Here is a 15,191-nt window from a genome sequence, read left to right on the forward strand (position 1 = left end):
ATTGTAAGTCCAAGATATTCACTTACAAATAAGTCCTTAGGGAGAGAAATCTAGAGCACCATAAAACAACCCAATGCTCTAGCCCCCTTGTTGCATGTTGTTAAAAAGCATATTTTAGTGTTTATTGCATATACAATTAATTAAGTTACAAGATCATGGTTGTGGTTGAGCACTAGCATCATGCTACCCAATGCAATAACCCAAAGGTGTCAAGGAATCCAGGATATCAATTAGCTAGAAAAATTACTATGGTTGCCAAGGTAGACATGTGTAGCATGAATTAAATGATTAAAGGTGAATAGATAACAAGGATGATCCCATGCTATACTTGCCTTAAACTTAGATCCTTCTTCTATTGATTGATAGCCTCCAAAGAACTTCTGGATCACCAACTTCTTTTATATCACCAACACAAAGCTCACCGACTGGACATGATCATAAAGCACCACACAAGCATCTATGCAATCATACACGAAGCAAACAATAGATCTAAATTAGAATAGTACACCAAACATAAAATCAAGATGAAAAGTTTGTAAAGCAAATCTACGTCTCGCTACGAACACATAGACACGAAAAGCACTCTAATCGGAGCTACGGTTTGAAAAAATGGCTACCGAAAGATCTATTCATAAGAGAAAATATCAAACTATAAGCTTCATGTGTTCTAACTATATAAAAGCATATATAGATTGAATTAAGTCAAATTTAGATTTGAATTATAACACTAAACTAAAACAAATCATATTTTATTTATAAAATCTAGTTGCATAATTATTATTCAAATTAGAGTTTAAACCATAAAATTCTAGAAATAGTGACATGATAAACATTGTTACTAATGTGTAGATCTCGTTGTAATGAATCTAGCACAACTTGAATAGGTCAAATCAGAGCTAAAACGTAGAAGATATGAATTAAACAAGATTTCCTTTAATAAAATAATAGATTAAATCTAACCACGAATTTTAAAAGTTGAAAATATACTTAATAGTAGTATTAACATGTAGACAATGTAAATACGAACCTAATGCAATTTGAACGGGTCAAATCGAAGTTAAAACAACAAAGTTATAGCCTAAATAAATCAAGTGGCAAAACTGTAAATAACTAAAAACGTATTTTTGAAGTCAACCGAACAAAATACGCTTTTAAAAGAAGAAGACATAATCTGTGGAATACGCAATGGACCACGGGTTTGATATAGAAAAGCACAGGGGTCCTTTTGAAAGAAACCAGGGACGGCGGCCGCAAATATCCGAAAGTCGAGGGGCTCTTTAATAAAAATACCAACAAAAGGGTATCTTCTAATCTAGGCCATAGATCTCCAGATGGACGACTGAGAGAGTTTGGGAGGGGACAGGAGTGGTCGACGCTGTAGCTGACGGCGGCGCCATGGCTAGAAAACCGAGCTCCTCGCCGGTGATTTGTGAAAACGGCATAGAGCGCCTGATTCTCTATGGGGAAGACATGGGGACCTAGAGAGGACTACCGCAAGCTCACCTAGGCACTTTTCTCAGACGGAGATAGCTCGGTGTAGGCGCTAGGCTGGATGGGGTGGATGGTGGCTCCCTGCGATCCACAACATTGATGAGAACAACACATAGAGAAAGAGAGAAGGAGGGAAAGACGTTGGTAGCTTCTTCACCTATGCCCGAAGCTCGACAGCGACTCGTGAGCATTGTCACAGCAACGGACGGCGTCCTCCATGGCGGTAGGCGGATGTGCTCTACTCGGTGAGATTTGAACATGGCAGCAACATGAAGCCAAGGCTAGAGCGGCGACGCAGATGGATGCGAAGGGGGTCGCGGAGCTTTATAGGAAGCTTGGCATGGAGGTCATGCCAAATCTAGAGGAACCGGGGAAGAGACAGACACGACGACAACAGAGGAGTCCACATCGCACACAGTTGGAGGTGGGAGATGGTTCTAACCGGTGGGGGCATGCCGTCAGTGGGTGAAGTGGTGGGTCCCGGTTGTCAAACTGAGAGAAAGATGGGAGGCGGGGACGCATCCGCGTGGGCCTCGGCTCCGCTTGGGCCGGGGTGGCGCGCTAGGCCTATGAGGAGTGGAGAGGGTGAGCAGGCTGGGCTGCGGGGTGGCAGCGGAAGAGGGAGCGGGCCGGCCTGCTGCCGGTTGGCCTGGGGTGGGCCCCAGAGAAGCGGGGAGCGGGAAGGAAAGAAGCTGGGCCTCGGCCAAATAAGAGAACATGAGAGTTTTTTAATGCCTTTGCATTTTCTTTTCCTATTCCAAAACCTCATTCAAATATGAACCAAATCAAATTCAAATAGAGTTTCCAACATACTTTTCAACTCAAATAAAAATGAGCAATTTTGGTAAGTTTTTAAAAATATTTTTTTACAACTTTTTAAATGTCTTTATTTTCTAATTTTCTTTTCTTTTACTTCAAAGCCAATTTCAAAAGCATTTTAAATTCATTTTAAATTTTGGATTCAACCACTCATTGCATTAGATCAAATGCACTAGCATGTATGCACATCCATGTTTCTACATCCTATGATGAATTTTAATTTAATGAAAAAATATTATTTCCCTATGCTTTCATGAGCACACAAATTCAAAATTACCTCATTTTACATCTACTTCAAATGGAGCAAATTTTAGGGTGTTACAATTCTACCCCCTTACGATTAATCTCATCCTCGAGATTTGGAAGACATCGACTAGGAGATAGGGATACTTAGTCTTTAGATTCTTCTTTACTTCCTCATGTAGTTCCATCGTCTGGATAAGGATTCCGCCTTACTTTGCATATCGGTTAATCTTACTCCAATTACCTTGCCGAACTAATTCCATGATCCTGACAGATACTCCAAATAATACTAAGGTAACTCCAATCACTAGGCCACCTTTTCTTTTTAGTCAATACTTATTAGACCTCATTCTTCATATGTTCACCTCACAACGGAGCCTTCTTACTTTCTTGATCCAAAGTAGATTCCATTACCAACTTTAAAACATTTATGACTTTATATGCCCAAATCAAATTGCTCAACTCTCAAACACAACTCTAAGTCCACGGTGTCGTCCGAATCTTCTTAGCTAGTCTCTCCTTTGCTAAGGGCATCGGCCATGACTTTTTCTTCCCCAGGTGATAGCACTTTTCCAAGTCATAATCTTCATCAATACCAAACCAATGATGATGTCATATGCTCAAAACCATCTTTATGAAGATGTTCCTGAGATTCTTATGATCCTGATAGATGTCACTTATCATGCTCAAGTAGATAGTACCTCCATGCTCCACAATGGATTACTCTAGATCATACATCAGAGGTTCAATCTCACATTTTCTTGCTTAAACCTCTAAAAAATCTAATCATTGAAAACTTAGAGTTTCTCTCTCACATCCTTGAGTACCACCTCTCTCATCAGATTAACCTTTTCTTCCAAGTGAGAGGTAGAGAGCATAACTGAACTTCATCTGGCACCTTGAGCATTTGGGCCCTTATTAGTTGAATAGTTTGAATAGGCGTGATCGTCTATCTTATTGATCGCCTCCAAAGGTGTTTGTTCCTCTACATTGACATCTAAAAACTCATAGTCCACTTTACTATCCTCATTGGACACACCTTCTAATAGGTCGTTCTCGTCTTCCTCAGGTGCAGGTTGAATACCCTCATACTCAATTCTTTCTCCTGGCGGTATTGTTAGTAGCACCGAATGTTGAGCATACTTAATTACTCCTTTACAAGCAGATAACCATCCCTTTCCAAGGATAACATCAATGTCCATTAACTCCAAAACTATAAGGTTTGCCTCGAAGTTCCTTCCTTTTATGTTAAGGCTACCTTTTGGGCATATGCGGTTTGACTTCATTTCTCCTCCTCGAGAGTTAAGTATCAGGGGTGTCCTCATTGGAAGCATAGTTATCTTATATTCTTCCACATATTCCCTAGAGATGAATGAATGTGACGCACTGGGGTCAAATAACACCATAGTAGTGTCTAAGCTTACTGCAATCAAACCATAAATGACCTCCTTAGCTCCATGAGTGGTAATCAGATCCACATTATTCAACCTGCCTTTAATGTAGTTTTGCTTTAACTTATTGCCTTGCACCTGCTCCTTATGGACATTCTATTCTAGCTCTTACTACTGTTAACTCTGGCTTTGATTACTCTCAGCAAACTTCTCAAGACAATCATTCTTATAGGGTTCAATCTCCCCACAATCACAACCTTACTTACTAGTAGAAGTATTTGTCGTTATCAAGGTGATAGTGGGAGATGACAGACATGGCTCTTGAGAGCTAAAAAGCTACACTTCATTATTAGGTTGATGATACTGATCTCGATCATTACTTCTAAGCAGATTCATAGGGGGTGACTGACATTCTGGTTGTGTAGCAAAACGAAGACGAGTATTTCTTAACTGACGTTGAAGGTCACGCTTTCTCTTCTTCTGTTCCATCTCTTGACGTTTGTTCTCAATTACAATTGCTCTATCCACCAATGTTTGATAGTCGGCATACACCACCCGGTCATTAGCTGTAGTTACAAACCATCATTTAGTTCTTTCAAAAAGCGTTTTTGCTTTTTAGCATCATTATCCACCTCTTTTGGAGCATAGCGTGACAACTGAGTGAACCGGTTACAATACTCACACATTGACATAGATCCTTGCTTCAAGTTGAGGAACTTTTCTTGCTTAAGTTCTACCTCACCTAACGGAATATGATAGGACCTGAAATTCTCCTTGGATTCATTCTAGGTGATAGCAAGAGCATTGTTGGGACACCCATACTCAAATGACTCCCACCAATCTTGGGTAGTTCCTTGCAGTTGATCGAAAGCATAAAGCACCTTTTCATGGTCGTCACACTGAGCTATGTCCAATTGTCGCTCCATAGCTCTAAGCCAGTCATCAGCTTCTAGTGGTTTGCTTGTATGAGAGAATATCGGTGGGTGTCCCTTCATAAATTCACTACGCTTGTCAATAGGTGATGCTTGATGCGGGTTGCTCAACACATTTTGAGCAACAGTCTATAATAACTGAGTCTACGTCATCAAAGCTTGCTCTATAGATGGGGAATTGGATGGCGATGAATTAGAATTGGCAGGATTCCTTCTAGCACCTATTGAAGCACTTCTCCTGGTAGCAACCATCTATTTTCAACATGCATGAATTAGGACTCAGTCATTCATAGCATCTTAAATGTAGCTTTAAGAGATGGCAAGATAGGATTGATAGTATGAGAGACAAGACAAGACCCCACCACAGAGATAATCGATCCTTCCAAATGAATAACTACAACGTATGAAACTTCATCTTGCTAATTCTTCAACTTGGCTACCCCTTAAGAAAAATTAAACTAGGGGACACAAAAAGGTAGCTTGCATCTCCTTCCAGATGGGGTAACTAGTATTAAGATGTTCTGACATCCCAATGATACTCTTGTGTATGGGCAAGAATAAGAAATATAGAATTCCTCGCGAGCAGAAAAAAAACAGCGCAGTAAAACAGCAGTACTCTCATTCTGTTAATGCAATGAAGTGGTAGCTTACACTGTTGGAAAGCTTATCAAATCCTCCACAACTTCCTTATAGAACACTTTTTCAAATTCTGCAGTTCAGGTAGTCAAAAGTAGTGCACAACATAAACTGCTCTAGGCTTCAGACCGCACAGGTGCATCGTCTTGTGATTTTCATAATTCCATAACCAACATAGCTATCAGGGTGATTCTTATGGTCAGCAAAAGATATTGAAGTCTACTGTTGTACCAAATTTTCTCATGATTTCTGATCGTCCAAAATTAGAGATATAAGCCAATGAGTGTAGGCTGCTCCGAAAAGACAAGATAGAGGAAACAGGAGATAACGAAAACCCAACTATTTATTCATTAATCCTTATACCTTAGACCTATGAACTAAATGAAATTGTGGGTACACCCAATAAGATCATTGCAATTATTACAAAGATTCAAAACAAGCAGAAGCATAATGACACTTCAACAAAGCACTAAAGGTGCACAATTCAATCATTGACTTAACTTGCGATACTATCGTCCTCATTGTATTAGGGGTAACAATCCTAAGACACATCTTCAGATACGCAAGAAGGTGATGAGGGATAGTTCTAAAAGCATATCAAACCAATGAGTGAAGATGAGAATAAAGACTTCAAAATAAGCACCAAGGTAGAGATGAATAGCAAGGGTAGAGATATAGTAGAGAAGAAAATATCAAGGTTCATAGAGCAAGGGTTTTTGTAGCAACTTCTAAACCTTAAAATGACCAGTTTCTACTAGGCTTGCGTCCTACAGTCAGCATTGCTTTGATACCACTTTATAGCACCCGGTTTTAAGAACAAAACCAGATACACACCATATGTGAGCCCAGAAAGTCAAATCTCACATATAGCTACAAATAAGGGTAATATCAAAAAACAATGCTCAAAATATAACGTACTTAGTATAAAGAATATAACCTTAGACAACAAATAGCGGAAAGACAACTTTGATCTTTGGATGAAGAATCCAGTTCCACAAGGACAACTGACTGGTTGATCACAAGCCTAATTCCTCCAAACTCTAGTAATCTGATACCCATCCAGGATTTTCCCAAAGATTTAAAAAGTAAAGCAAGCGTAAGTACATGTCGTACTCAACAAGTATATCATGGGGTTCATAAGGCTCAAAAGGCTGACACTGGTTTAACTGCGATTAGCTTTTAATGAGTCATGATTTTAGCAATTGAGTGGCAACAAGTTTATCATAAGCCCATATAAACACATGATCAGGTAAACATGAATAATGAATAGCATAAACACTAATTATTAGTGAGCATCTTTATCATCAGTATTCATCATCTATTCCGTAAAGGTCCAAGGCCTCTTGTGACCGTGAGCACGACTGATATACCAGTTTTACACTCTACAGAGGTTGTACACTTTCACTTTGAGTCATGATTTACCCTTTCGCCCGAGGTGATCAGCCTCTTGACCACTACCAAGGAAGGTTGGTAGGGTTCACTATGAAGCATTTCAAAGGTTCGTCTAACAAGTTAGGGCCGCTAAGGTTTCTCCATCAATAAGCATGAACCCTCCTCCAAGGAGTGGCTAACAAAATACCAAGAAACCAAAGTGCACCTCTCTTGGCAGGCCGAGATCATACCTATCGGAGCCCCTCTTGCGCCATAAAGGTAACCACTAACCAGCTAGAAAAGATCCTCATACTGAGCTAAAGCCAGAGCCGTGTAGCCCTCATAGTTGTATTGTAAGTCCCAGATATTCGCTTACAGATAAGTCCTTAGGGAGAGGAATCTAGAACACCATAAAACAGCCCAATGCTCTAGCCCCTTTGTTGTATGTTGCTAAAAAGCATCTTTTAGTGTTTATTGCATATACCATTAATCAAGTTACAAGATCATGGTTGTGGTTGAGCACTAGCATCATGCTACCCAATGCAATAACCCAAAGGTGTCAAGGAATCCAGGATATCAATTAGCTAGGAAAATTACTATGGTTGCCAAGGTAGACACATGCAGCATGAATTAAATGATTAAAGGTGAATAGGTAACAAGGATGGTCCCATGCTATACTTGCCTTAAACTTAGATCCTTCTTCTATTGATTGGTAGCCTCCAAAGAACTTCTTCTGGATCACCAACTTCTTTTATATCACCAACGCAAAGCTCACCGACTGGACATGATCATAAAGCACCACACAATCATCCATGCAATCATACATGAAGCAAACAATAGATCTAAATTAGAACAGTACACCAAACATAAAATCAAGATGAAAAGTTTGTAAAGCAAATCTACGTCTCGCTACGAACACACAGACGCGAAAAGCACTCTAATCGGAGCTACGGTTTGAAAGAAATGGCTACCGAAAGATCTATTCATAAGAGAAAATATCAAACTATAAGCTTCATGTGTTCTAACTATATAAAAGCATATATAGATTGAATTAAGTCAAATTTAGATTTGAATTATAAAACTAAAGTAAAACAAATCATATTTTATTTATAAAATCTAGTTGCATAATTATTATTCAAATTAGAGTTTAAACCATGAAATTCCAGAAATAGTGACATGATAAACATTGTTACTAACGTGTAGATCTCGTTGTAATGAATCTAGCGCAACTTGAATAGGTCAAATCAGAGCTAAAACATAGAAGATATGAATTAAACAAGATTTCCTTTAATAAAATAATAGATTAAATCTAACCATGAATTTTAAAAGTTGAAAACATACTTAACAGTAGTATTACCACGTAGACAATGTAAATACGAACCTAACACAATTTGAACGGGTCAAATCGGAGTTAAAACGATAAAGTTATAGCCTAAATAAAAATACCAGCGAAAGGGTACCTTCTAATCTGGGCCATAGATCTCTATATGGATGGCTGAGAGAGTTTGGGTGGGGACAGGAGTGGTCGGTGCTGTAGCCGACGGCGGCGCCAAGCCTGGAAAACCGAGCTCCTCGCCGGTGATTTCTGAAAATGACATAGAGCGCCCAATTCTCTACGGGGAAGACACGGGGACGTAGAGAGGACTACGCGAGCTCACCTAGGCACTTTTCTCAAACAGAGATAGCTCGGTGTAGGCGCTAGGCTGGATGGGGTGGACGGTGGCTCCCTGTGATCCACAGCAGCGATGAGAACAACACAGAGAGAAAGAGAGAAGGAGAGAAAGACGTTGGTAGCTTCTTCACCTATGCCCAAAGCTCGGCAGCGACTCGTGAGCGTTGGCACAGCAGCGGACGGCGTCCTTCGTGGCGGTAAGCGGACGTGCTCTGCTTGGTGAGATCCGAACGCGGCGGCAACACGAAGCCAAGGTTAGAGCGACGGCGCAGATGGATGTGGAGGGGGTCGCGGAGCTTTATAGGAAGCTTGGCGTGGAGGTCACGCCAAATCGGGAGGAACCGGGGCAGAGACGGACATGACGACGACGGAGGAGTTCGCGTCACACACAGTTGGAGGTGGGAGATGGTTCTGACCGGTGGGGGCACGGCGTCAGCGGGTGAAGTGGTGGGTCCCGGTTGTCAAACTGAGAGAGAGGCGAGGCGGGGACGCATCCGTGTGGGCCTCGGCTCCGCTTGGGCTGGGGTGGCGCGCTGGGCCTAAGAGGAGTGGAGAGGGTGAGCAGGTAGGGCTTGCGGGGTGGCAACGGAAGAGGGAGCGGGCCGGCCTGCTGCCGGTTGGCCTGTGGTGGGCCACGGAGAAGCGGGGAGCGGGAAGGAAAGAAGCTGGGCCTCGGCCAAATAAGAGAATGAGAGAGTTTTTTTAATTCCTTTGCATTTTCTTTTCCTATTCCAAAACCTCATTCAAATATGAACCAAATCAAATTCAAATAGAGTTTCCAACATACTTTTCAACTCAAATAAAAATGAGCAATTATGGTAAGTTTTCAAAAATAAATTTTTACAACTTTTTTAAATGCCTTTATTTTCTAATTTTCTTTTCTTTTACTTCAAAGTCAATTTCAAAAGCATTTTAAATTCATTTTAAATTTTAGATTCAACCACTCATTGCAATAGATCAAATGCACTGGCATTTATGCACATCCATGTTTCTACATCCTATGTTGAATTTTAATCTAATGAAAAATTATTATTTCCCCATGCTTTCATGAGCACACAAATTCAAAATTACCTCATTTTACATCTACTTCAAAAGGAGCAAATTTTAGGGTGTTATATTTATTAATAATAAGGTTTATATTATAAGAAAAGTAGAAAACAATGACTAACTATTAAAGGCAATTAAGTTTTAATAGCACCCAATTTTATAGCCCCAACTTGTGTATTCCCTCCGTCCCTTTTTTTTTAGTTCTCACCTTCAGAGAAGTCAAATATACTAAAATTTAACTAAATATATATAAATTAATATTTATGGTACACAATTAATATTATTAGATAGATCTTTGAATATATTTTTGTAATAAATTTATTTGGATATACAAATATTACTAATATTTTATACAAATTTAGTTAAATTTTAAAAAGTTTGACCGACATGCTCCCCATGACGACCCTTATACAGGGACAAAGGGAGTATGTTACATCTACCTGGGTTATATGGTTAAAAATATATCGAAAGAACTGTTCTTAATATTATATACTAGCATTTGACATCCTGAGGCAGCAGGCATGCCTGCCTTCACATGAACAACATGACCAGTGTCAGCAGGTCCAAACTTTGAATACTTTGCCTCTATATATTTTTTATAGCACAGCTAAGCTGCCGCACTGTAAAATTTGGCAGTAGCAAAAGTTCAATAGAAAAAACAGGTCATACACGGAAGTCGTACTAGCAGTGTAGTAGTAGCTGTCACCGTGTACGTACGTTACTACTACCTTGATCGATCCAAATGTTACTCCCTTTCTCTCTGTTATCTCTACTCTCTCTTTCTCTCTCTTTCTCTATCTATCTCACTCTCTCTCTCCTAGCTCGCTCTCTCCTGCTGCTCTGACTCTCTCTCCTCTGAGCAATAACGCTGCACCTCTCTCAATAAATGCGTTTGCATCCATCCGCTCTCCACTCCCCAGCTCGCAATAACTCCTTCCTCCCCGTCTCCAAATTCTCCCATCTGCCGTTCCCCCTCCAACCATGGCGTCTTCTTCCTCCCCGAGATCTCGCCGTGCTCCTTCTCCCGCCTTCTCCTAGCTACCCAGCTGCGTGCGTGCACGGAGCGCTCGTCTCCGCAGCTTCCTTCCTGCATGCAATATCACCGACAATCTTTGGAAGAAGGCATCACAGGCCGGGATCAAAGGTACAGATCGCCTGTCTCAGATCTCGCAGCCTAGCCGGCTTCCTCCTCGCCAGGTTCTTGGCCTGGGAGCCCTTGCGTGTGCGTGCCCTAGATCTGCTAGCTGCTGCCCGTGCTGTTACGTGGCGTGTAAGCCAGTGATCTGTCTGTGGACATTTTTAGGCTAACGCTTACTATTTTCCTCTCTTGGTTGACGTGCTTGGCTCACAGACATATATATGTATATGTGACATGCATCTCCTTTTTTTTGCAGAATGAAAGCTGATGATAGAGAGCAAGAGCTAGGGTTTGGGAGGCACTAGCGAGGACCGTGCTGCCATTGTTCATGACGCCGGCGAGGCGCATGCCGGCAATGATCGGCCGGAATGGCATGGCGTTTGGGTCCTCGTCGGCGCTGTCTTTGAGCCAGGTGACTATTCCAGTGAGAATCTTTTGGAGAGTGCAGGATCAGTCGTCGTCTCTCTCTCTCTGAGTAGCTAGCTACTACTACTAGTTTAACTTTTTGTGGGGGGAAATAATTAATGTTCCTGCTTGTGCATATCTTTTTCTTGCTGATTAATTTCCGTGAGCTAACTATAGGATGTACATATATGCAAGTATTTATGGGCGCGACGTTGAACGATACCGGACAGTGGCCACTAATCTGCTATTTAATGTAAACTGAGTAGTACCGGCCGGTAGGAGGAAGAAGAGACAAGTTGATCTCATCGAGTGTCTTTGTTTTAAAGAAAAAAAAACTCATCGACTGTATATATGACCATTGTGTACGTATATATGCAGTTGGTTATCTCGTTCTTGATCCTATTCCTACACACATATTTTGTTCCTAAAAGTAAGAAGAAAATAAGCGCGCGGTCTACTATACTACATGATTTTTGTGCTTAATTTTCATACTTTTTAAATTTACTAGCCCTCATAACAGCTAAATTCTTGTCTTCTCATTTTGAATGGAAGCACCTTCCCTTTGTCATGCATACAGCACAACAAAATTAATGAGGAAGTGTTGCTTCAGTCAACTGTTCGTGCATTAATTCAGCATGATTCTGCATTCAAAGTCTTTTTGGAGTAGTACTGCTCCAAAAAGTTTTTTTTTAAAAAAAACTTGTTGCATCTTTAATGTTCCATTAACTTTGTGTAATCCCCAGATCTCCTCGGTGTTGCATTATGAATCGTCGTCAGCTTATACATACAAGTATCAAATTCTTCATAGTATCATCTTAAATTGTGACTCCTTCAAACTTTTGGACTGAAATTGCAGGCTGACCTCCTAGACAGCCATCACCTGCAGCAAGCGTTCCAACAGCAACTCTTTGATCAGATCCCAGCCACCGCAGTGGATAGCAGCGACAACATCATCCATGGTCGCTCAGACACGCTGGTAGCAGATGAATTTGAGAGCAAGTCCTGCAGCGAGAATCCCGATGGCACCTCTGGCGATGATGGCCAGGAAGACCCCAACCAGCGGCCAAACAAGAAGAAGCGGTATCACCGCCACACCCAGCACCAGATCCAAGAGATGGAGGCGTAAGAAGAATGACTTAAACTCTTCTTCCTTCATATAATTAAGCACCATTTAAAAGGCTTTATTTATTGATAGATAATTTTATTCATTAAAAATCATGTCTGATTGTTTGGTTATTGTGAATTATGATTGATCAGGTTCTTCAAGGAGTGCCCGCATCCGGATGACAAGCAGAGAAAGGAGCTCAGCCGGGAGCTCGGCCTCGAGCCGCTGCAGGTGAAGTTTTGGTTCCAGAACAAGCGCACACAGATGAAGGCAAGCTCTACTACAACACTATTCATACATTGTTCCCGATTCTATGACATTCTGATGCATGGTACACAAAAGTTGAATTTATTTTGGTTAGATTTCAATCCATGTGTACATATTTGCCGATCATGACCTGACAACGTGTTAAGCATCTATATTAATTTATTTTTACACGCAACTGAACAAGAGAGCTAGCATTTTGAATTCCATCAAATGATACCATGGCATGCATAGAAAGAGGAACATGGAATACGTGCAAGAAGTATGCCAGTGTCTCGCTGATAATACAGACGTGATTATGGGTGTATGCAGAACCAGCACGAGCGGCAGGAGAACGCGCAGCTGCGTGCAGAGAATGACAAGCTGCGAGCTGAGAATATGCGGTACAAGGAGGCGCTCGGCACAGCCTCCTGCCCCAGCTGTGGCGGCCCTGCCGCCCTCGGTGAGATGTCCTTTGACGAGCACCACCTCCGTCTTGAGAATGCTCGCCTCCGTGACGAGATTGACCGAATCTCGGGCATCGCTGCCAAGCACGTCGGCAAGCCCATGGTCTCCTTCCCGGTGCTCTCCAGCCCGCTTGGTGCCGCTGCCGCCCGATCCCCACTTGACCTTGCTGGTGCCTACGGCGTCCAGCCTGCTGGCCTCGGCGCTGACCACCTATTCGGTGTTGGAGCTGGTGCTGGCGATCTGCTGAGAAGCGTGTCAACCGGCCAGCTCGACGCTGACAAGCCCATGATCGTAGAGCTGGCCGTTGCTGCCATGGACGAGCTCCTCCGAATGGCGCGGCTTGATGCGCCGCTGTGGGGTGGGGGTGTGGCAGGGGTGCAGCTGGACGAGGAGGAGTATGGTCGGATGTTCCTGGGTGGGCTCGGGCCGAGGCAGTACGGACTCCGTCCGGAGGCATCTCGAGACAATGCCGTCGTGATCATGACACGCGACAGCCTTGTTGAGATACTCATGGACGCGGTCAGTGACAAACTGATTGTTGGGTTTTCAGCTGAATGGATTTTCTTGATCTCTGCTTGCTGATCCATGTGATTCATCAATCTTCTGCATGCAGAACCGGTTCGCTGCAGTGTTCTCAAGCATTGTGTCGAGGGCTTCTACACACGAGGTGTTGTCAACTGGTGTGGCAGGGAGCTATAATGGTGCATTACAAGTGGTGTGTATCTTACATTTCTGTTCATGCTGCGTTATTGTTTGATCAGAGAAAGTGTGAACACTGATGATGATGACCAACAATATGTAGCTGACAATATTGGTTATCAACTTGCAGATGTCAATGGAGTTCCAGGTGCCGTCACCGCTGGTGCCGACGCGGGAGAGCTACTTTGTGAGGTACTGCAAGAACAATCCTGATGGAACGTGGGTTGTTGTCGATGTGTCACTCGACAGCCTCCGCCCTAGCCCTGTTATGAAGTGCCGGCGCAGGCCATCAGGATGCCTTATCCAAGAAATGCCCAATGGCTACTCAAAGGTCAGTTAGCTCCTTGAAATTTGTCTTGCCCAATTAACTGCGTGTATGTATTACAATGAATTGAAAGTGCACATATTCAACTTGTGTCTCCCAGCAATTGTGATTCCTGTCAGGAAACTCATGTTAGTATCACCATGGGTTCTTGTGCGTGCAGGTGACCTGGGTGGAGCACGTTGAGGTTGATGACAGATCAGTGCACAATCTCTACAGGCCTTTGGTCAATTCAGGCCTCGCATTTGGTGCAAAAAGGTGGGTTGGCACACTGGACCGACAGTGCGAGCGCCTTGCCAGTGCCATGGCCAGTAACATCCCCAACGGCGACCTCGGTGGTAAGTACACCCATATGAATTTTAATGCCCAATGAAAAAGCAACGATTGAGATTTGATACATGGTATAGGCAAGTATATATATATATAGAACTATAGATCAATGTGCATCCATGAAATTGCAGTGATCACAAGCATAGAGGGGAGGAAAAGCATGCTGAAGCTAGCAGAGAGGATGGTGGCGAGCTTCTGCGGTGGCGTGACAGCATCTGCCGCGCATCAGTGGACAACATTGTCAGGGAGTGGTGCTGAGGACGTCCGCGTTATGACCAGGAAGAGCGTGGACGACCCAGGCAGGCCGCCAGGCATCGTCCTCAATGCCGCCACCTCCTTCTGGCTACCCGTCCCGCCCAAGAGGGTCTTTGACTTCCTCCGCGATGAGACCTCTCGCAGCGAGGTATGCCATACGCACGCATGTCACATCGCCGACACTTTCTCTGTACGGCATGCGAGTGCCGGGCTAAGTATTTTCCTGGCAAAAACTTGAATTTGCAGTGGGACATCCTATCCAACGGTGGTGCTGTTCAAGAAATGGCTCATATTGCCAACGGCCGGGACCATGGCAACTGTGTCTCCCTTCTTCGCGTCAATGTAAGTGCTCATTCGTGCCTTTTCTTTCAAAAAAAATAAGTGCTCATATATATATATATATATATATATATATATATATATATATATATATATATATATATATATATATATAAGACCAAATTTAATCCACTTTCTTTGAGAGAAGTTCTCATGTCACTGAATAACCTCACAAATTTGGTGTCGGTGTGTGATAGATGCGAGACATCGGTGACATTAATTGACAGACTAGGGTCACATGAAGCGGAATCGTCTTTTTTTCCCTGAAATAATCCTGATAATTAT

The 15,191-nt window shown here is 42.5% G+C and overlaps 1 protein-coding gene across 1 annotated transcript; it reads left to right on the forward strand.

Annotated features, from left to right (window-relative positions):
* Window positions 1-10,482: 10,482 nt before the first annotated feature.
* LOC136500888 (homeobox-leucine zipper protein ROC1-like) lies at window positions 10,483-14,948 on the forward strand. Its single transcript, XM_066496352.1, has 10 exons — window positions 10,483-10,746; window positions 10,997-11,152; window positions 12,002-12,267; window positions 12,403-12,520; window positions 12,827-13,480; window positions 13,575-13,676; window positions 13,791-13,991; window positions 14,146-14,320; window positions 14,444-14,715; window positions 14,814-14,948. Exons 2-10 carry the CDS (start codon window positions 11,069-11,071, stop codon window positions 14,946-14,948), a joined length of 2,007 nt encoding a protein of 668 aa, XP_066352449.1. The 5' UTR covers window positions 10,483-10,746; window positions 10,997-11,068.
* Window positions 14,949-15,191: the final 243 nt, after the last annotated feature.

The sequence above is a fragment of the Miscanthus floridulus genome, chromosome 13 (assembly GCF_019320115.1).
Source record: "Miscanthus floridulus cultivar M001 chromosome 13, ASM1932011v1, whole genome shotgun sequence".
Taxonomy (NCBI): domain Eukaryota; kingdom Viridiplantae; phylum Streptophyta; class Magnoliopsida; order Poales; family Poaceae; genus Miscanthus; species Miscanthus floridulus.

Excerpts from the sequence above, each read along its gene's own strand:
- LOC136500888 (XM_066496352.1), top strand. The coding sequence starts at position 11,069 with ATGACGCCGGCGAGGCGCATGCCGGCAATGATCGGCCGGAATGGCATG. Across the intron at positions 13,481-13,574 it reads TTGAGATACTCATGGACGCG|AACCGGTTCGCTGCAGTGTT; the intron begins GTCAGTGACAAA and ends TTCTGCATGCAG. Across the intron at positions 14,321-14,443 it reads CCCCAACGGCGACCTCGGTG|TGATCACAAGCATAGAGGGG; the intron begins GTAAGTACACCC and ends ATGAAATTGCAG.